Consider the following 22763-nt stretch of genomic DNA (forward strand, 5'->3'; position numbering starts at 1 on the left):
TAGATCTCCATTTCTTTTATTTCCCTCACATTATATCATACCACATATATATTGATGGATAACTTATTTTTTTTTCTCCAAGCGGACCTATACACAAAAAGTCTGAAAAAAATATTTGCGCTCATCACCCGGCTGACGTCCTCTTAGAAGGACTCGAATAGGAAGAACAAAAAAAAAAAAAAACAAGCAAACAGAACCAACAACAAATTGCAAGATAAATAAAAATGTGGTATGGCTGAAGGTAGTACGGTGTCAGTGAATCAAGTCATGAGGTTTGTCGTTTGCCTTGATAATCATAATCCCTTTCATTTCTAAGCGCTTTGCAGGTTCTGCAAGCGCAAGTTGAGGTCAGAGGTCGCAGGCGGTCACGAGGAAAAAGGCATGAGAAAAGAGTCCACGGTCACCGTCAGAATTCCGTTTTGCTCAAATTGCTGAGCGCTCTTTGTTTCTGCAAGAAAGACATTGGGGGAATGTTCAAATTGCGCTGACGACTTTGAATGCTAACGGCGTGTGTTCATGATCCAATCTGGGAGCCAGGGTCCAAAGTACACTGATAGCTCGGCTTAAGAACTTAATTGGTTCCCAGACAGTGTGTGTAGGGCGAAAAGTGTGTATCCCAAAAATTAATTTAACATAGGAAACCATTAAAATGAGAATAATGCGTTCCCAGGTCCACATAAAACATCATTTTCTACTTTCTCATTTTCTTAAAACTACACAAAATACACCTTATTGTATGTATAATAAATGTGCTATAGTATTATGATTAAAGAAATAAACTGCACTGTACGATAAAGTCATTTTATTTACCTTTGTGATGGTCGTTAATGGCTTGATGGAATGTAGTGGCCGGTTTCCTCAGCATTAAACACTTGATGAGGAACGTAACCTTCTTTCACCATCTTGAGGAATGATTCCTTGTAGGTGCTTTCTCTGCGATAATTTTACCTTGTTCCTCATTGTGTTCTGTTTAGCTGGGTTGATAGCTTTTTGCATCAAGTGTACAGATGACTTTTGCGGGTCTACACTCTGCTTTTGAATTTTCAAAGTTGAAATGGGTCCAAATTTCACTGTTTCTATCAATTTTCTCATCATTTTACTTGTTTTTTTTCACTTTTGTTTTTTTGTTTCAAGCTCTGTCCTCTCCCTTTCGTGTGTGTGTGTGTGTGTGTGTGTGTGTGTTTTCTCTCACTCTCTCTCTGTCTGCCTGTCTCTTTGTTTAACCCCCCCCCTCATTTCTACTTATTCTTATCAATTAGTAAGTCCATATATGTATGTAGTTTAGTTATTTGTATATGTTAATTAGTATACATGTACTCAGCTTGTACTGAGTTAGTATACAAATCTAGCTATCATGTTTCAGTCTAATAATAAGTATTCATGATTGTATTTAGCAGATGACTGTCTGATTACATGTCATGTTTTGTATCCCTGGCTCTGATTACCCCATTAGCCCTGGTATCACCCCATCAGCATGACGAAGCCTAGGTGGTAACGACCTAAGAAGTCTGTTGTCATCAGGATCTACATGAAAGCTCAAAGCAGCATGACGATTTGACAGCTGAAGAAACCTTTTCATCCGTGGACTAGTCCTGTACGACCGAGAGCCGACACGAGGATGAGGGTTGCTGGAGCAAATCCCAACTTCTATCAGGCAGTCGGCTGGGGACACCCTGAACCAGTTGCCAGCCCATTGAGGGGCAAACAGAAACAAACAACCCGCACAGTGGGACAATTTGGAGTGTTCAATCACCCTGCCACGCATTGGACACAGGAGGAAAGCGGAATACCCGGAGAAAAGCTAACTTACCGGTGATGAAGACGGGAAATCGGGCCGCCATGTTCTGAACCTGCGAGTGCACCAGACAAGCCAGATAGTCGGGACCATCCCTGGACTTGGCGTCACATTGGTGGTAGGGCAAAACGGCGCACAGGCCCGCCGTCTCTTGAGACCACCTCAGCAAGTCCTTCTTTTCTTCCGCTTGGGCGCTGAACCTGGACGCCCGAGTGAGGTTTGAGGTTTGGAGTCGTCAATGAGTTCTCATTTGGACCACGGTCCAGGAGCAACCCCTACCTGGCCTTCTCTTTCAATCGCCGACTGTCTCTGTAGTGTAGCAACCACGTCCACTTTGCGCTTTTGTTCAGTTCTTGTAGGACTTCCAGCAATCTTTTCACCTTGTCTAAAGGGACGGTGCAACTCAGACGGGGGTGGGGGGCGTTTTGTCACAACGGGGGCGGCGGGAGGCACGTACCCAGGCTGAGGGCTTCCAGGGATGGCCCGTCAAACATCACAAAGCCCCCGTCGACAAACAGTTCTTGATGGGTGAGGTTGACCACGTCGTGCGGTTCGTCAATGCCAGCAAAGCGCACCCCCGGCGACTTTTTCAGCTCCAGGAGATGTGGGACCTGAGACGGCAAGAGACCAAGATCACCAGATCACAGGTGCAGTCCCACCTTGTTTCAGCAGAGCCCGTTACCAACGTCGTTCACCTTCCATAACGTCACTTTGAAGGAAAGTATTGTAAACATTCCGTTTTAACTTCTTGTCACAATCTGGTTGGCGCTGTCGGGCCCCGCCTGCACCTACACAGGTGTTGGTAGTTCCAATCGGTGGCAGTTAAAAGGACTCCCAGCACAACCCTACTTCTCCCTCCTGCCTCCTTTTTTGGGATCCACCACCCATGCAGACCGTGACACTTCTCAATCCCAGTAATCCTCCATTTTGTACAACTAAAGCTAGGACACTGCTCGCTAGCTAGCGTTTAGAAATGAAGGAAAAAGGGATGCCCGTCTCAAGGTAAGATCAGAGCATTGTCATCAAATGGTGAGTAGTTTGACTTTATTTGAATGTTATTGTGCCCATGACCATTTTATATTTGAGTTAGTGGTGTACATTTCCGGGTTGAGTGAACGCTGGCGCGTCTGCCTGCCGCTGCTCACATGCATAAAAAAATGTTGTTCTTATCCTGTGCCTGTAAAGTGTCCTTGAGAATTTTAAAAGGCGCTTCTAAATATAATTTATTATTATTATAAAACAACCAGATAGGTCCCACAAAATAGGGTCGAGGCCTTTGTAGCGACAAAGCCGAACACCATCCTGACCTCCCTTATGAAGAAAACCAAGGGCGAGGGATTTCGTTCTGTTGCCTAGCAACACGGTAAACCGAAGCAAATCTGTCCGTCTGAGATGTGTCTCCCGTTTTTGTAAAAGTTTCCAGCAGAAAGCTTGTGGTGTCACAGGTGCGCACCGCGGCGCTGGCGTGTGTTTCTGCCTTCTCTGTCCCGCGACGGCTACTTATACAGTGATACCTCGGTTTACGAACCCCTTGGCTTACGAACTTTTCGGTTTATGACAATTTTACTTTGGCATACGAACTTTTTTCGTACACGGAGCTGCCTCAATGAGTGATGTGTCGTTCGCGAACGAGCCCGTTCTTCTAACAACAAAATGGCAGGCGACTCTTTGTCCTCTATTCCCAGCCCCCAATCTTTGGTTAAAGCCACGTGATTGGTCAAGAATGCAGCAGTGAGGGTGGTTTAAACATTAAAGAGACAGGCAGACGACAGTGAGAGTTTCAATGTTGATAGTTCAAAGGCAGAGTGTAGACTGTAAGGTTAAAATATCCCATTAATCAGGCTCCACAAACAACCCGCACAAGCCATCTGTACACTTGATGAAAAGAGCTATCAACTCGGCTAAACAGAACACAATTGATGAGGAACTAGATAAAATTATCACAGAGAAAGCACCTACAAGGGATCATTCCTCCAGATGGTGAAAGAAGAAGCTTACGTTCCTCATCAAGTGTTTTAATGCTGAGGAAATCGGACACTCCATTCCATCAAACCATTAACGACCATCACAAAGGTAAATGACTTTATTGTACTGTACAGTTTATTTAATTATAATACCAGCGCACATTTATTATACATAAAATAAGGTGTATTTTGTGTAGTTTTAAAGGACAACCGACGTCTCTGGACAAGTTGTGTTCATAATTTGTAAAATCGCTTCAAATGACTTCTACTGAGCATATTTTACAAAGATTCCACCGTATATAGCTATATTTCTGGAAGTCTTGTTTTTGAGTTGGTGACGAGTCCTCACGTCACGTCACTGAAGGAACGCCCCTGACCGAGAAAGGACACATTGCAACAGTCCTTTCATCACCTCAATGCATTTTGCGGTACTTTGTTTGGTCTGAAAACTTCGTGTTGATCTGTGTTGATGGCAAAATTAGAAGGAAAACACATAAATAAGAGCAGTGGTGAATCGTTGCATGTTCCACCGAGACAACTCTTTTGATATTCGCTGACAAAAATGCCAAGCTGAAAAATGAACCCATTTCCAACGGAGCTCTGGCGCCATCTTCTGCATTTTCTGTGACGCTACACACATCAGTCTTGATCCCTCAAAATGACCCGGAAGACCTTCTTTAATCGATTGCAAACATTTATACTTTCCTCTTCAGAACTATTTGAATCATGTTCATAACTGGATGCGTAACAAGAAAGCATATTCTCCGAATCTGAAGCCATTGTTTTGATTCTCCAGCAAGGCAAGACGTCTTGATGTGACGTCACGAACTGGGGGCGGGACTTTCTGAAAATGCCCAATTCGCAGCTCAATTTTTTTGCAGATTTTGGACACTTTAAGTCATTTTTATTGGTGTTTTGCATTTGTCTAAAAATATCAGCCTGCGTGTTTTGGGTATTTTAGATGCTATAAAACGTTTTTCTGATGTCAGTTAGTAAACAAAAAAAAATATGTCGGTTGTCCTTTAAGGCTTAGAAAATTAGGAAGTAGAAAATTATGTTTTATGGGGACCTGGGAACGGATTATTCTCATTTTAATGCTTTCCTATGGGAAATTAAATTTTGGGATACACACTTTTCACTTTACACATTGTCTGGGAAGCAGTTAAGTTCGTAAGCCAAGGTACCACTGTATACCCATTTTTATGTGTGGGAAATGTGTCAGGCTGAGACGCACTTCAAAGACATCAAAGGGCTTGAAAGACATTAAAGGGTTGAAAGGTGCACTTCAAAGGCGTGCACGCGTCAGTGTCAACTCATGAAATCATTTTTCTTACTATCTGTGATGGACGTGCTGATACCGTATTACACGTTGACGTTATTGACAAGTTGGTTCGTAGTTGGTGGCCATTGCATCGGGAATGGCCGCAAGTTTCCCAAACTTATGTGGAACGGCCGCGGCTTGGAATTGAAGCGGATTGACGTGGGACAGGAGATGGGAGATAATCTCTTTTGGTCAATGGCTGCTACAGCGTTGCGTTTGCCCTCAATATTTAGCTTGTAGCAGACGTGCACGTTCCACCATGACATTTCTGAACCACTGGTGAAAAGGACGCTTTGATCCTCTCCTCTTACATCCAGAACTGCTTCATACAACAGAGAAGGTGCAGAAAGTGCTTAAAATTGAAGACTGTCTGAGTCTTTTGTGTCGTGTCACATTTGTAAGTTTTTGTTGTTGTTTTGACTTCAAGATGGCACAGTGGGAGTGGCTGCCTTTATAGCATCTCCTGTGTTTTGTTTTTGTTACTGTGAAATGCTTACGAATACAATGAATGATTATTAGTAGCTATCTATTAGCTAGCTAGTTGAAGTAGTATAATTTAAAGCTAGCTAGCTATTAGCTATCAAGCTATCTAGTTAGCTAGCCATCTATTAGCTATGTCCTTGAGTTTTGAACGGCGCCTCTAAATACAATGAATTATTATTAGTAGCTATTAGCTAGCTAATTTAAGCAGTATAATGTAAAGCTAGCTAGCTATTAGCTATCTAGTTGGCTAGCCATCTATGATCTATGTCCTTGAGAGTTATGAACGGCGTTTATAAATACAATGTATTATTATTAGTAATACAGTAAAGTCTCGTTATATCGATATTCAAGGGAGTCCGAAAAAATATCGATATAACCGGCACTATCGATATATCCGACCCTTTTTGCATGTAATTTTCTCAGTGCGTGCATAGAAATAGTATCGATATAACCGGGACTATCGATATATCCGATATCGATATAACGAGACTTTACTGTAATAATAATAATCCATTTCATTTCTAAGCGCCTTTCAAAACTCTCAAGGTCACATTACAGTCACAGGATCAGTTTTTCTGAGGGTGAGCAGTGGCAGCCACACGCGCCAGCGTTCACTCAACCTGGAAGTCACTCAAATAGATAGAAAGCTGGCCAGCTAATAATTAGCTAATAATAACAATAATACATATCATTATCTATCTAGTTAGCTAGATACTAGCTAGATAGCTATGTAACTTATCCTGTGTCTATCTATTAGTTAGCTAGCTTTCTATCTATTTGAGTTACTTCAGGGTTGAGTAAACGCTGGCGTGTGGCTGCCGCTGCTCACCCACGGAAAAATTTATTTTGTGACTGTAATGTGACCTTCAGAGATTAGAAAGGCGCTTAGAAATGAAATGAATTATTATAAATGACAATTTCTCCATTGGGAGACAAGTAAAGGCTAATGTAATCCAATGTAATCTAATCAACTGCGGTTACGGCGTACAGATCAGGTTCGGTCCGTGGGGATACGTTGCGAGCGCGTTGGACGGTGTTTCCACCACCTGGAGCTTCCTCCATTGAGCGGCGTACCTGGGAGAGGTGCGCCGAGATGTCTTCATTCCTGATGACGATGAGCAAAGAGCGAGACTCTCCTCCGGCGAAGAAGTGGCTGGGCGGCACCGCCTCGTGACCCGCCGCTTCCAAGCAAGCCTTTGGAGCGTTGAACACAAAGGTGTGTTTGGACCATCATTTTTCACACCACTGGAAACCATTTGTACCTTGGTCTCTGCAAAGAAGGCCTCCTCCGATGTCACCAAGATGTAGAACCTGGATTTGCTTTCAGGTGAGTTGGAAACATCCCGGGCTCGACGTTGTCTGGACGCGGTCAGCACGGAGCGATCCCAGGGTGTTGAATTGGTCCTCTCAACGGGGCTGCCCGGATTCGTCCAGTTGGAGTCTGCGTCAAGCAGCCGACCAACACCAGACCAACAACCCTCTGAAGAGATGTCATTGTGGCCACCAGAACAGGCTTCTACTGCCTCATCCGAGTCCGACGGGCTTTCTGCAACGACCGGCTGGTTGCTTTGGCCCACTCCGAGTCCTTCCTCAACCAATCCCGCCTCGGTTGGGGATTTTGCGGTTTGACGGCCAATTAAATGCATCTGCTGATGGCCTTGGATGATGACAGAAGGCCTTTGATGCATTTCGTTGGATCCAGTCCCACTAGCGTGGCTTTCACCCACCTTCAGCGCCGACCTTCCAGACAGTGACGGTTCTCGGATGCATTTGGGAGAACTGTTTTCGGCACGGTCGCAAAGCACCTCCTCAATCCGACTCTGGGCTTTCGTACTCTCCCCAGAACCAAAGGATAACGGAGCCATCACCCCATGGCGACTCCCTCCAAGGGTCTTTCGTGCCCCTTTCACCAACGCTACGTCGGGTGCCAAAGGTTCTGCAGCTCCAGGCTGAACAAAACCAGGCCGTTGGCATCTCGGAGCGACAGGAGTCACCCCCTCTTCTCCGGCAAGAGGGAAGGTTCCCACACGATTCCCAAAAGACCAATCATTGATGGGACGAGAGTCGCTTCGCGGTGAGTGGCTGCGCGGTGTAACATTGACATCGGGACCGACCTGAAATGTTTGCCGTTGTTTGAGTCCCGTCGGTGAGACGGCGCCGTCACACACTTTTGTACTTTGGACTTGAGGGTCCAAAGGGAGAACCTCAAATCTAGCGGAGGACCCAGGAGGGGAGTCTGGGACGTCGGAGTCTGGATCCAAAGAGCAGGTTCCACTCAGGTCCGAGGAGTCGGAAAGGGAACCGCCAGCCGGGCACGGGTTCGTATCCTGGTCTGAGCCCAAGTCAATGAACCTCGCCGTTGAACGGCTGTAGAAAAACCCGATCCACATGTGGACAAGGAGCCGCATGTCGTCCTCGGCGTCCCGAATGGAGAAATCCCAGGGGCTGCCAAACAAGAAAGAGGAGTCAGCCAGACGGAAACGGTCACCAGGTGCTGCGTTTTGGGGTCCTACCCGTGCAAGGCCCGGATGACGGTCCGGTCCTTTGGATCGCTGCAAAACGGGCTGTCCCCGCCAAAGTCGTACTTTTCCTTCCACTGGCGCGTCACTTGGAGCGAATCGTCCCTGCACACGAAGCTGCGGTCGCGGTTCAAAGCGGTGACCCGCATGTCCCCGTGTTCCCGAGGCTGACGATCTGCGTTTTCTGTGGAAACGCCGCACCTCCAAAGCAATCCGGCGGATCCGCTTAATGGGGAGACCCGGAACAGACCGCCCGGCAAACCGGGAGGCATGGAGGCCCAGAGGGGTAACGAGTAGGCGTGCTCTTGACACAACACTCGAGCCCACTCGCCGCCTTCCGACGGCGCAGGTCCAGCCCGTCCTAGCAGAGCGAGAAGAAGCGACGCTTCGGCGGCACTGCCGACGTTTTGGGGATGGACGTTGTTTCTGGAAACCCAACGAGACGGCCCCGTAACGCCTCGCTCGGATGGTGCCGGGACGTGCGGGGGATTGGCCCCGAGGGCCAGATCCGCCAGTAAGTTCAGAGCGTCGGTGGATGCGTTGGAGGGCCGCCTTTTCCTCCCGTCGCCCGATTGCCGTTGGAAGCGCAGCTGCCCTGTCGGGACAACCGGTGAACATCATGAAGGACGAATGAAGGAAGAGAGACGAAGAAAAGCGGAAGAAAAGAAATGGCCAGGCAGCGGATTGACCAAGACAACAAAATGGGACTTACACGCGTGCTCCGGCCAGGCGTCCAGATGTGTCCCAAGCGTTTTCCTTTTCCTCCACTGGGGGTAAATGGAGGGAGGCCTGCACAGGATTTGAGCGTCTGTGGCCTCCGGTGGGGCTTCCCCAATGCCAGTGCCTTTCGGCTCCCTTGGCTCAACCCGATCGGGCTCGGTCGAGTCCTCACCAAGTTCGGCAGCAGTGGGGTCAGGTCTGGGTTTCTTCAAAGGCGTCTCGCCGAACTGCGAGTCTACAACTGCGCCTCGCTGCCGACTTCCCGTCTGGCAGTCCATGGCGTTCCCGCGCGGCGACCATGCCGCTGCGGCTGCCTCGGGAACCACCGTTGCAGGCCGCCGGTAGCCGTGAGGAACCAAGACTCTTCCGCATTGACTTTTGACCGGCTTCAAGTTCCAGCGCTCGCTTTTGTTTCTCAGGGGAGCTTGGCGCTCAGCCCCAACGGTGCTTGCGCCGTTTGCTGACTGCGCTTTGACGCCGTCGTTGGCGAACCGTCTGACTTGACGCCCTTTCGCGGCGCACTTTCCGAGCCCCCGCCGGTGTCGAGCGGTCGCCAGACAACGTGAAGACCCCCTGCATCTGGTGGACGGGGTAGCGTTCGCCGGAGCAGTACCAATGGGGCGTTTGTCCGTCACACTTTGCTTGGAGGTGAAGCTGACAATCAGCTCTGCCGGAACGTCGGGGACCTGGAAGTTTTTGGTGCTTCGGTTCGGCACACCTGAATCATTGGCCGCAAGCGTCGCATCGGCGTCCGCCGTCCCCGACTTCGGAGGACAGACTCTGGCCCGGAAAACCTCGGGATATGACAGCGAGCTATCCGCATCACGGATGGCGGGTGCTAGAGACTGACTCGATGGCGCTCGGGGATTTGCCATCACGCTGCAAGTCCGCATGGGTTCAGCCGCCATTTCCGCTTTGTTCACCTCGCCGTTGGCCAAATGTTGAACCAGAATTTCACAGGAGATCAAGCCGCCCAGTTTGGTCTCTGCTGTCATCCAAGAAAAGGACATTGAGGCAAAATCCGGCGTGACAGTGACGCCTTCTTTGTGATCTCTTACCCTTCATTGCAGACGCTCTGGAAGAGGAGAAGACATATTGAGCTGCATTTCTTCCATCTCTCACACCGTCGAGCGGAACCCGTGCCGACCATTCCCGGCGCCAAATCCTTCACAGATTGGCTTGATCGCAAGCTTTTCCTTCGAGAATGAATGGGCGGAGGTGTTATGGTTGAGAAGGAGTGGATTTCTGGCTGGCTATCTATTTGCTATCTACCAGCTAGCTAGCTTTATATCTATTTGAGTTACTTCCAGGTTGAGTGAACGCTGGCTGCCGCTCCTCACCCACAGAAAAACGTATCCTATGATTGGCTATTAGCTATTTATTAGCTATCCATTAGCTAGCTGGCTGACTGTTAGCTATCTCTTAGCTATTTATTAGCAATCCATTTGCTACCTAGCTAGTTTTTATCTATTAGCTATCTATTGGCTATCTATTAGCTAGCTAGCTTTCTATCTATTTGAGCTACTTCCGGGTTGAGTGAACGCTGACGTGTGTGGCGGCCGCTGCTCACCCACAGAAAAACTGATCCTGTGACTGAAAAGTGACCTTGAGAGTTTTGAAAGGCGCTTAGAAATCAAATGTATTATTATTATTATTATTATTATTATTATTATTATTATAATAGTTTGCTGAAGCGGCCATTTTGCATTTGATTTCACTTGCAGAGTGCCCGGCGCAGGTCCCGGCGCCCAAAGGAACCAAACGCATTCCTCCTCCCGCTTCGTCACCTTTGTTTCTCAGAAGAAAAAGCCGCCACGGCACACGGGGGAGGGCACCGCGGCGTCGCATCCGGCATCACCCGCTTCTCCGAAACTGGCTTGACACTCCCTTGCGGAAAGGAGAGCGTGTCAACCTGCGCTCCGCCGCCGCCCGCTTTCCATTTGCCGCTACCGTCGTCCGCCGGATTATGGCGACGTATCCCGATGGGCCATCCCGCCGACGCTTGAGGGCCAAACCGTCAGAGAACATTGAGATGTACACACCTGAAGCACAACGTTGAAAAAACGGTCAGAAACAAACAATAATAATAATAATACATTTGCTTTCTAAGCGCCTTTCAAAACTCTCAAGGTCACTTTAGAGTCACAGAATACGTTTTTCTGTGGGTGACGAGCGGCAGCCACACGCGCCAGTGTTCACTCAACCCGGGAGTAACTCGGATTGAAAGCTAGCTAGCTAATAGATAGCTAACAGATAGCTAGCTAGGCCTTCACTCAACCCACAAGTAACTCAGAAAGAAAGCTAGCTAGCTAATAGACAGCTAATAGCTAAGTAACTCGGATAGAAAGCTAGCTAGCTAATAGATAGCTAACAGATAGCTGGCTAGGCCTTCACTCAACACGGAAGTAACTCAGATAGAAAGCTAGCTAGCTAATAGATAGCTAAGTAACTCAGATAAAAGCTATCTATCGAATACAGTGGTCGGGAACCTTTTAGATGAAGAGAGCCATAAAAATCAAATATTTAGAAATGTTTTTCAGTGAGAGCCACAACACGCGAGTGCGCTAGTGCGCGCTCGCACGCAAACGCAACACACACACACACACACACACACACGCACGCACGGCCACTTTTCAACAAAATGTCAGAATGTATTATTTAAAATAACTGTACAGTGAGACCTCAACTTTCAAACACCTTATCTTACAAACCTTTCGTCTTAAGAACCTCTAATTTATGAAAATTAAACCTTATAATAAGCACTATTTTCATAATACACACCCACCACGGCTGGCGGAGTGATCTTCGGCGGAAGCACATGACCGAACAGCGTTCCAGCCGGCACTACTTTGCACACCCCCTCTCATTGAATGCACACGCCGATCGCTACTTGGAGCTTTTTGCTGATAATTTTACTATGATGGGACCACAAAAAAAAAATCACCACAGGCTCGTGTTCAGCCCAAGAAGACACAAAATAAAATCATTGAAAAACACGAACGAGGTGTGCGTTTGTGTGATTTAGTGGCCGAGCACGGCTATGCTAAGTCAACCATTGCTCCCATTCCCCGGAACAAAGAAGCCATCAAAGGTGCGTCTGTTGCACAAGGTGTTTCCGTGCTCTCAAAGCGACGGTCTCGGGCAATCGAAGAAGTTGAAAAAAAACTTCATTTTACAGCACAGTTTATTTCTTTAATTACAGTCCTCGTGTAATGTGCCTCTCTTTGTGACTTTATGATACAATGCAGTGTATTTCTTTCACTACAATACAATAGCACATTTATTATACATAGAATAAGGTATGTTGTGTGTAGTTTTAAGGCTTATTTAGTTAAAAACTATATTTTATGGAAACCCTGGAACGGATTATTCCCATTTTAATGGTTTCCTATGGGAATTTTTTTTTGAGATACGCACTTTTCGCCTTACACACTCTGTCTGGGAACCAATTAAGTTCATAAGTTGAGGTCTCACTGTATTAGTACTCACCGTTAACATGAATGGTTTTCAGTTCCTCATGATTGGTAAAAATCCAGGCAAACGATCGGAATGAAAGTCAACTTGCCGGGTCCATACGCGAAGATACTGCTAGTTTGCCTGCACACGGCTCATTAGCTTCCACACTTGCTGTGCAACATACTTCTCACAAAAGTATGTTGATGCTAACGTTAACATGGGGTTTGTTAAAATGTCACTGACATTCGACTGTTTCATCGATGGCATCATTTCATTGCAAATTAGAATCAGAACCTTTTCTCTCCAAAAAGGCGAATCTCCGGTGCATTCAAGTTGAAGTGTACAGTACGTGCTTTGTTTTTACTCGTCAGGCTCATTTAAAGAGGCGTTTACCTGTTTCAAGTGACGGCCAGTATCATCCAATCAAAATTGCGCTTTCTGCCAACCTAGGTCAGTGTCATCCAATCAAAATTGCGCTTTCCGCCAACTGCAGCCCCAACAGAAAATGAACAGAAAAAAATTATCGTAAATATCCCTTGCTGATGATTCCAGTTGGTCGTTTGTCCATACACTGTTCGTATTGCATCGTCTGCCACAACCCACGTGAACTCCTCTTTCCACGATGCTTTTAATGTACGTTCAATTTCTATGGCCTTTCAAAACTCTCAAGTACACTTTAGTCACGTGATAATGTAAGTTTACGTTTTGTAGCGTCATCAATTTTGTTAGCTTCTTTAGGATCTTTCCTTCTGGCGCTGATGTTCTGTGCGTCTACTTTGGAAAATGATATGCAAATTGGCGTTTTCATGTTTATTAAAGTCATTATAAGTGCCTTGCATGCTGGGTCCGAGAGGACAGTCATTTCATCTGTGCTGTATGTTATGCATATTAGCATATTTGACAATAAAGCTGACTTTGACTTTGATTAGCCAGCTAGCAGAATAGAAAGAAAACTCGCTAGCGTGATAGATGAGCCTGGAATATCACCAGTTTGATTTGCTTTGGCGGGCCGAATCAAATGATGTGGCGGGCCAGATTTTGCCCTCGGGCCTTGACTTGGACACCCGTGGTCAAGGGCTACGTTCACCATAGCTCACTTTCAATATTTTAGACAAATGAAAGCAGTCGGTATAAAGATTCCAATCACTCCTTTTTAAAACCAATGCGCTTAATAGTGTTAGGTTACAATATTACAAGCTAATATTAGCATGAGCAGGTACCTTTAAAATTGTAACAATTATGAATGGAAACACAATGTTTATCGTCTATGGAGACCTGAGCAACGCCTTTGCCACCTCAATCCTCCGATCAGTCTCACGGGAATGCTGGAATTGAACCCGAGACCCTGTTGACCGGAGAGCTGATGAGGCTCACTACTATGGCGCCATGTTTATTACTTGCAGGTCTAGTGGAAGTGGTCTTTTTTGTTTTGTTTTTACCCTTGAGGGGGTCTCCCGAGCTGGAACAGGAACTGGTCCCAGTGAGAACTCCAGTTTGTCCAAGTGCATGGGCCTGTGGTGTGAAGGAAATAAATACATTTCGTTATCCATCGTGTAGGATGAACATTAAAATAGTGCTTTGTTTTTCAATGAGCGAGCAGAATGGAGTGTTTGTTGGGAGTTATGTTTGTGCAGGCGCGGAGGGTCAAGGGGTGATAGGGATTAGACAGAATAGAAGTTATCATATTTAAAAGTTTTATGTTACAGTGAAGTCTCGTTATATCGATATTCAAGGGAGTCGGAAAAAATATCAATATAACCGGGACTATCGATATATCCGACCCTGTTTGCATGTAATTTTCTCCGTGCGTGCATAGAAATAGTATCGATATAACCGGGACTATCCATATATCCGATATCGATATAACGAGACTTTACTGTATATGCTTAGTGAACATGTGACTCGAGTACACAATGAAAGCACAGAAACCATGGGTCGATCTGAATTGAACAGACACAGCCTGTTAACCTGTCATTTTAATCTAGGAGAGCTAGCCTTGGACATAATTTAGTACTTGGTTAATTCCTTCCATAGAGAGAATTTAGGACTTGAAACTCCCTGACAGGAAGAGCTCATTAGCCAGGTTACAAATCTATCAGTTCATGGAAAAGACAACCAATTAAAATATCTGTTTTGTTGCTTACAGCTGTTGGTGCTTAGAACGTCCAGGGGTGTGGTATTCTAATCAAGACAACAACTATGTTTTACGAATGGATCACTTAAATGACAACCGACGCCTACGGCAGAACCAAACTTAAACCGGACCACATCTGCCAATTATTGGAAATCTTCCTTAATACTACGTCTTTTCAATTTAGGGAGGAATTTTACAAACAAATTCATGGTTGTGCTACGGGCTCACCAGTTTCACCCATAGTGGCTAATCTGTACATGGAAGAGATGGAGAAACAGGCCCTCACATCCTTCCCGGGGACAAAACCGAGACACTGGTTTAGATATGTGGACGATACTTTTGTCATAATTATTATTATTACAGTAAAGTCTCGTTATATCGATATCGGATATATCGATAGTCCCGGTTATATTGATACTATTTCTATGCACGCACGGAGAAAATTACATGCTAACAGGGTCGGATATATCGATAGTCCCGGTTATATCGATATTTTTTCGGACTCCCTTGAATATCGATATAACGAGACTTTACTGTACTTTATTAATTTTATTAATTGTATTAATGTGAGAGAAGAGGATGCACAAAACCGGTATAGATGGAGGACATTGATTCGCTGTGGCGACCCCTGAAGGGAAAAGCCGAAAGGAAAAGAAGAAGAAGATTATTAATTGTATTATTATTATTATTATCAGAGCATTGTCATCAAATGGTGAGTACAGTTTTTGCTTTTTTGAATGTTGCTGTGCTGATGACCATTTTGTGTTTGGGAGCCTTTTACTGAGCGAGTTGCTTGTTCTGTATTACAAACATGTATGCTTTCCTCTTCAGAACTATTTGAATCATATTCATAACTGGATGAGTAACAAGAAAGCATCTTTTCCAAATCTGAAGCCATTGTTTTGAATCTCGAGCAAGGCAAGACGCCTTGGCGTTACACCACGAACAAAAAAAAAATCCAATGTAAAAAAATGTGCCCTGGTTCAAAAAAGGTGCATTTGTCTGATTTAACAGCCCAGTACCGATATGCTAAGTCCACCATTGCTACCATCGTTCGCAACAAAGAAGCCATTAAAGGACAACCGACGTCACTTTTTTGTTTCCTAATTGACATCAGAAAAACGTTTTATAGCATCTAAAATACCCAAAACACGCAGACTGATATTTTTAGTCAAATGCAAAACACCAATAAAAATGACTTAAAGTGTCCAAAATCTGCAAAAAATTGAGCTGCGAATTGGGCATTTTCAGAAAGTCCCGCCCCCAGTTCGTGACGTCACGCCAAGATGTCTTGCATTGCTGAAAAATTAAAACAATGGCTTCAGATTCTGAGAATATGAATCAGCCCGTTTCCACAGGCTGATAAATTCCTTCCATGGAGCTTGGACGCCCTCTTCTGGCGGCGTTTGGGTGCAACATCAGGGTTTTCAGACAAACAGTACATCAAAATACATTGATGTGATTAAGGACTGCTACAATGTGTCTTTTTGTCGGTGAGGGGGGGGGTCCTTTCATGACGTAACGTGAGGACTCGTCACCAACTCAAAAACAAGACTTCCTGAATTTTCCGTGCGAGTCTTAAAACGTAAAATATAGCTATATGCGGTGGAATCTTTGTAAACGCTCAGCAGAAGTCATTTGAAGCCATTTTACAAATGATGGACACAACTTGTCCGGAGACGTCGTTGTCCTTGAAAGGGGCATTTACCTGTTTCAACATGACAGCCAGTGTCATACAATCAAAATTGCGCTGTCCGCCAACTGCAGCCCCAAGAAGAAATGAACGGCGAAAAAGCGAGAATATGTTTTTAGTTTTATCGGAGAGCCATATGCAATCATCAAAAGAGCCATATGTGGCTCGCGAGCCATAGGTTCCCGACCCCCACTAATTTGGAATCTAATCTAACAGGTGGGGTCAGGGGGTGGGGGGGGGGCGAAATGAAAACGAAAGTAACAAGGAAAATGAAAGGCAGATTCAGCGCAAATATTTGTACCTTGTTGACGTCGTCAAACAGCAAAAGGGCGTCACTCCCCTCGAGTTCATCTTGTGAATTTCTCGAGGCTCGAAAGGAAGGCAGCGGACTGTAGTGGGACATGGGACAGAGCCAATGGTCAATTCGCAGCCCGTCTCAAATGGTAAACAGTCAGTACAACGTCAAATATTCCGAAATGGCGGACACTTATTTGGTTCATTTTGTGTCGGAAAACCCACTCGGACTCTTCGTACGTTCCAAGCGGAGCCAAGATTTTCTAAGAGTCCGAATGTTCCGTCATTGTTATGAAAACATTGAAATGGGAACGGGAGGCGAGAGAAAACATAAAGCGCAAAGGGGCCAAATTGACACTCAATCGTCCTTGAACGTCAAACGCGAAAGAACGAGGCTCCGTTTTGTTTTGAGCGACGTTTGCGTTTTCCACCAAGTCGAAAGTGAAACTCGAACGTGTAGAGGCGGCGGGCGGAATCGCTTCCACTTTCCATTTGGGAACTTGTCAAACCTCGCGTCGTTCTCGTGTCCTCTCGCGAAGACAAATCATTCTCGTTGGAAACTTTCGCCCCCCAAACCGAAACAAGACTCGTTCAAATTTACTCGCACCCACGCGAATGTACTTTCGCTCCACTGCCGCCCGTGAGGGGGACCCCTGACGAACAAACACACGTACACTTAAAACATTGTTGCGCGGCAATTCCCCAAGCAGGAAGTGTTGATCCGGGCCACGTAGCAGCTAGTTATGTGTCGTTCGTGAACGAGCCGGTTCATAGAGCTGGATCTCTGAAGTGAAAGTAGAGAGCCGGTACCTAACTAGGAGCCGGAAATGGGAGCCGACTTTTCCCCCTATTCCCCCCCGCACCCGGTCTTCTGTTAAAGCCGCACACGATTGGTCGATATCCAGTAGAGGACGGAGGGGAGAATTACAGACACACACAGCAGTGAAGAGAAGGGAGGGGGGTTAGAGTAGAATGGTGGCCAAATGCACATTGTGCTGTTATTATTATTCAATTATTATATTTTTTACTAGTTGGTATGATAGCATTATTAATATGAAAAGCAAATTAGTGACAGCTGATCATCAGACCAGAGTAACCACAGGGAAGGTGAGTGGATGCTCTCTGTGCACATATAAATCAAATAACAAATAATAATAATAATAATAATAATAATAATAATAATAATAATAATAATAATAATAATAATAATAATAATAATACATTACATTTTAAGCGCCTTTCAAAGCTCTCAATGACACTTTACAGTCACAGATAAGGATAGGTACTATAATACATAAAATATAATCACAAACACAAATAACATTGATATAGTGTATTTTTTTACATGAGCAATTCGTTTTTAACATAATTTTACATGGTTTTTGGTAGTGAATTAATTTAAGCACCAAAAAAAAAAACAAACAAACAAACTGAGGAGCCATTTGGGATCTCTTTAGTGAGCCGAGAAGAAAGAACCGGCTCTCTGAAAAGAGCCGCAATTCCCATTACTCGTAGCAACCCCACACAAATAAATGAAACCTGCATCAACACCAGATTAAAAACCCACACCATTAATCTCACTTTTTGTCATCGATCGAACATGTTTGAAAACAAATCGTGTTCCGACGGAAAGTGACGCGGGTCCATTCGCGAGGACGACGACCGGAAGCAAGAACCGAAAGCAAAGCAGCGGCCGCATCCATTTTGAAAACTTGTCAAACACAAACTCCAACGTCGCGTCGAAGCGATCGCGTTGCGGCTCAAAAACTCACGCGGTTCGGTCCCACGCCAAGTCCCACGCCAAGTCCCCCCCAACCCTCGGCCTCCTTTCTCGCCGCTCTCGGACCGTCCCAGCAGACGACCGGAGCTCCTCAACCGCCGACCGACTCGTGATCTCGTTCGACTTGTAACGCGACTAGAACTTGACGTGACTGGCGCGTGTTTGTGTGCGCTTGCATTTGTGCGTCCATGTGTCCGTTGTGGCGCTATTAAGTAACACTGTGATTTAAAAAAAGGGGATCGCCTCGTTGTGACTGGTTGGCTAACCCCGCACCAAGCAGTCAACTTGTAAATACTGTAAAGACAAAAGCAGAGGGAGTTGAGGAAAATCACACATAATTCGGGGGAAAATACCCCGAATAAAAGGCGACAAAAATATATATCAAATATATCCTTGCAAAAAAGTTACTAAACTAAGCTAATAATAATAATAGTAATAATAATCAATTTCATTTTAAAGCGTGTTTCAAAACTATCAAGGTCACTTTACAGTCACAGGATAAGTTTTTCTTTGGTTGAGCAGCGGTAGCCACACACGCCAGCGTTCACACAACCCGGAATAACTCAAATAAATAAAAAGCTAGCTAGCTTGCTATTAGATAGTTAATAGATAGCCAGCTAGCTAGATAGCTAGCCAGCTAGATAGCTATAAGCTAGCGAGATAGCTAATATATAGCCAGCTAGACAGTTAATAGATAGCTAATTATATAGCAAATAGCTAGCTAGCTAGACAGATGGATAGCCAGATAATAATAATAATACATTTCATTTCTAAGCGCCTTTCAAAACTCTCAAGGTCACTTTTCAGTCACAGGAGAGGTTTTTCTGTGGGTGAGCAGCGGCAGCCAGACACGCCAGTGTTCACTCAACCCGAAAGAACTCAAATAAATAAAAAGCTAGCGAGTTGGCTATTAGATAGCTAATATATAACCAGCTAGCTACATAGCTAGTCAACGAATAGATAGGCAGCCAGTTAGCTAGACAGCTAATAGATAGCAAATAGATAGATAGCCAGATAGATAGCCATCTAGATAATAATAATAATAATAATAATAATAATAATAATAATAATAATAATAATCCATTTCATTTCATTTCTAAGCGCCTTTCCAAACTCTCAAAGTCACTTTACTGCTTATAAATGAAATGTATTATTATTATTATTATTATTATTATTATTATTATTATTATTATTATTATTATTATTATTATTATTATTATTACAGTCACAGGATCAGTTTTTGTGTGGGTGAGCAGCGGCAGCTAAATATAGCTAAATAGCTCGCTTGCTAGTCAGACAGAAAGACAGGTTTATTATGCATATCGTATCAGACGCCCTGTATCACAATACATATAAACTTGCCTTTTTTTGGAGAGATACACAGCTATACTGCAAATACAGTACCCCCAAAAGAAAAAAAAATGGCGTTCAAACCATTATCTCAGGAGACTTCAGTCCAGAGCAATTGTTTTTTATTTATAAATAATATTAAATACATTGGAGACTTGATACGTGGTACCTAATGAAATGTCTGTAAGAAGGAAGCCTTTTTTAATATGATGACATTTTTTTTCCTTTTAGTGTGTACACGCTTGCATGTCAAGTGCCACGTGTACTCAAGCTACACAAACGCCACGATTTGGAAGACCAAAACCTTGACACACAGAGACAAAATATCATCAAGTCAAAACGGACGCTGTGTTGAATAAATACGCGGCAAAAAAAGACAAAACACAAAATTTCCTTCGAGCCGGATTTGAACCAGCGACCTAAGGATTACAGCTGAGCGCCACTACAGTCCTCCGCTCTACCAACTGAGCTATCGAAGGTCTGAAGCGATCCGCCGACGGAGGTATTCTTGAAGATGAGAGTGGGGGTCGGTAGGGACGACCATAGTTGATGCAATCATGCTGCATTCACGTCCAATCGTTCCACCAAGTTGTGTGGGCAAAGGACGCCATAGCTTCAATTCACGCGTTGTATGAAAAAAAACGTGGCTGTAAATGCTGTTGATACATACAGTAAAGTCTCGTTATATCGATATCGGATATATCGATAGTCCTGGTTATATCGATACTATTTCTATGCACGCACGGAGAAAATTACATGCAAAAAGGGTCGGATATATCGATAGTCCCGGTTATATCGATATTTTTTCGGACTCCCTTGAATATCGAGCTGACCATCGTTGACCAGCAGACGGCTGTGCTTTATTGTCTTTGATATTCATTACAGTGGGACCTTGACTGACGGACTTAATTGGTTCCCAGACAGAGTGTGTAAGGCGCAAAGTGTGTATCCCAAAAATTAATTTCCCATAGGAAACCATTAAAATGAGAATAATCCGTTCCCAGGTCTCCATATCCGTTCCCAGGTCTCCAACTAAATAAGCCTTAAAGGACAACCAACATCACTTTTTCATTTCCTAACATCAGAAAAACTTTTATAGCATCTAAAATACCCAAAACACGCAGTATGATATTTTTAGTCAAATGCAAAACACCAATAACAATGACTTAAAGTGTCCAAAATCTGCAAAAAAAAAAAAAATTGAGCTGCGAATTGGGCATTTTCAGAAAGTCCCGCCCCCAGTTTGTGACGTCACGCCAAGACGTCTTGCCTTGCTCAAGAATCAAAACAATGGCTTCAGATTCGGAGAAGATGATTTCTTGTTACTCATCCAGTTATGAATATGATTCAAATAGTTCTGAAGAGGAAAGCATACATGTTTGCAATCGATGAAATAATTTATTACCTGTCATTTTGAGGGATCTGAGGGGGGGATGTAGCACCAAAAAGAGGCAGAAAATGGCGACAATGTCCGTGCAAACGGGCTGATTAATTCCTTTTTGACAATTTTTTGTCAGCGAATATAAAATAGATGCTCGGTGCCACACACAAGGATTCACCATCGCGTTATTCATGTGTTTTCCTTCTAATCAACATGGATCAAGTTTTCAGACCAAAGTACCGCAAAATGCATTGAGGTGACGCAAGGTAAATGCCCAATTCGCAGCTATATTTTTTTTTTGCAGATTTTGGACACTAAGTCATTTTTATTTCTGTTTTGCATTTGAATAAAAATATCATACGGCGTGTTTTGGATATTTTAGATGCTATAAAACGTACTGATGTCAGTTAAGAAACAAAAAAGTGACGTCGGTTGTCCTTTAATGGCTTCTTTGTTGCGAAGGATGGTAGCAATGGTGGACTTAGCATATCGGTACTGGGCTGTTAAATCAGACAAATGCACACGTCGTTCGTGTGTCTCGATGATCTTCTTCTCCTCGACTGTAATTTTGTTTTGTGTCTTCTTCGGCTGAACACGAGCCTGTGGTGGTCTTTTTCGGTCCCATAACAGCAAAAGCATCTGTAAAAAATCCTTGAAGACGATCGACGTGTGCACTGCGAGAAAGGGGGTGTGGAAAGGTAGGCCGACTGGGGCGCTGTTCGGTCGTGTGCTTTGGTGTTCTTCCGCCGAAGATTACTCCGCCAGCCGTGGTGGGGTGCCGCTCCATGTGTATCCCGAAAAGTAGTGCGTATGCCAAGGTTTAATTTTCATAAATTTAACGTTCGTAAACCGAAAAATTTGAAAGGCAAGGTGTTCGTAAACCAAGGCCCCACTGCACGTTGGTTTGTTGTCACTACAGGTACAGGTTTTACTTTTTGCGCTTCTTTACTTTGGTTTCGTTTGACTGAGAAGACTTACTGAGAGTGGACATGCTTTATCGCTGTCCTGTTTAGCAACGAAAAGATCAAAAAGTCGAAGATCAAACCTTCCATTTCGGAGCGGCAAGCGGGCAAATTGGTTTGTACAATTTTATTGCATTAGTTTGATTTCATTGATGTAAAGTCCAAGTGTTTATGTGTAATTAATAGCTGTATTTCCATGCTTGTTTGTAGTTCTACGGTGGTGTCGTTGGTGATTTATGATGCACGTGAAATCACATTAAAGAATTAACCACCTGTACAAAACCTTGCAGTCCTCGCATGTTTCCAATGGAAGCGCAGTCCAGTTTGGGGAGGCTCGTGCCATGGCTGCACTACAAAAGAAAAATATCAGAAAAATTGGCTGCACAAGGTCACGTCGATTCTGCCACAGGTTTACGATAGAACACAGGTGTACAAATTGAGGCCCGGGGGCCAAATCTGGTCCGCCGCAGTATTTTATTCAGCCCGCGAAACCAAATCAAGCATGTCAAGTGCCATGCTCATCTCTCCAGCTGGCTTGCTAGCAAGTGGGCGAATATGTAAGGATGAGCCAGCTAGCTGAATAGAAAAACACCTACCTATATAATTCAATTTGTATTGTATTGTACCTAGCTAGCGATCGAGCTAGTTATCTCTTTCTATTCAGCTAGCTGGCTAATCCCTTTGATCACAGGTGTCAAAGTCAAGGCCCACCACAAAAGCAAATCAATCTTGTGAAATTGCATGCTCATTTATTCAGCTAGCTCGCTCACGCGCTAACTCTCTAAAGAGCTAGCTAGTGCTCTTTCTATTCAGCTAGCTGGCTAATCCATGCGATCACAGGTGTCAAAGTCAATGCCCGGGGTCAAATCTGGCCCGCTACGTCCGAATATGTAAGGGATTAGCCAGCTAGC

At 44.5% G+C, this 22763-nt stretch overlaps 1 protein-coding gene and 1 non-coding gene across 2 annotated transcripts; both read right to left on the reverse strand.

Annotated features, from left to right (window-relative positions):
* Positions 1-16747, reverse strand: tasor2 (transcription activation suppressor family member 2). The gene is made up of 13 exons (XM_088995969.1): positions 16387-16747; positions 13698-13770; positions 10660-10844; positions 10590-10618; positions 9861-9877; positions 8795-9790; positions 8077-8677; positions 6826-8008; positions 6638-6757; positions 2253-2406; positions 2075-2180; positions 1811-1995; positions 1-448 (listed from the first exon to the last, which is right to left on the reverse strand). The coding sequence occupies exons 1-13, from the start codon at positions 16486-16488 to the stop codon at positions 366-368; spliced, it is 3834 nt and encodes a 1277-aa protein (XP_088852095.1). The 5' UTR covers positions 16489-16747; the 3' UTR covers positions 1-365.
* Positions 16748-19900: 3153 nt separating this feature from the next.
* On the reverse strand, positions 19901-19988 carry trnay-gua (transfer RNA tyrosine (anticodon GUA)). The gene is given in 2 exon segments: positions 19901-19936; positions 19952-19988. It is a non-coding gene; the product is annotated as a tRNA-Tyr (tRNA).
* Positions 19989-22763: the final 2775 nt, after the last annotated feature.

The sequence above is a fragment of the Hippocampus bargibanti genome, linkage group LG05 (genome assembly GCF_051943395.1).
Source record: "Hippocampus bargibanti isolate YZ-2025 linkage group LG05, ASM5194339v1, whole genome shotgun sequence".
NCBI classification, from domain to species: Eukaryota; Metazoa; Chordata; class Actinopteri; order Syngnathiformes; family Syngnathidae; genus Hippocampus; species Hippocampus bargibanti.

What these genes read in the sequence shown, in the direction of transcription:
- tasor2 (XM_088995969.1), bottom strand. Translation starts at nt 16,488, where the DNA reads ATGTCCCACTACAGTCCGCTGCCTTCCTTTCGAGCCTCGAGAAATTCA. An exon ending in TGTTTGACGACGTCAACAAG is followed by an intron (nt 13,771 to 16,386) that starts GTACAAATATTT and finishes TTCACACCACAG; the next exon opens with GCCCATGCACTTGGACAAAC. An exon ending in GTCATCCGGGCCTTGCACGG is followed by an intron (nt 8,009 to 8,076) that starts GTAGGACCCCAA and finishes CTTGTTTGGCAG; the next exon opens with CCCCTGGGATTTCTCCATTC.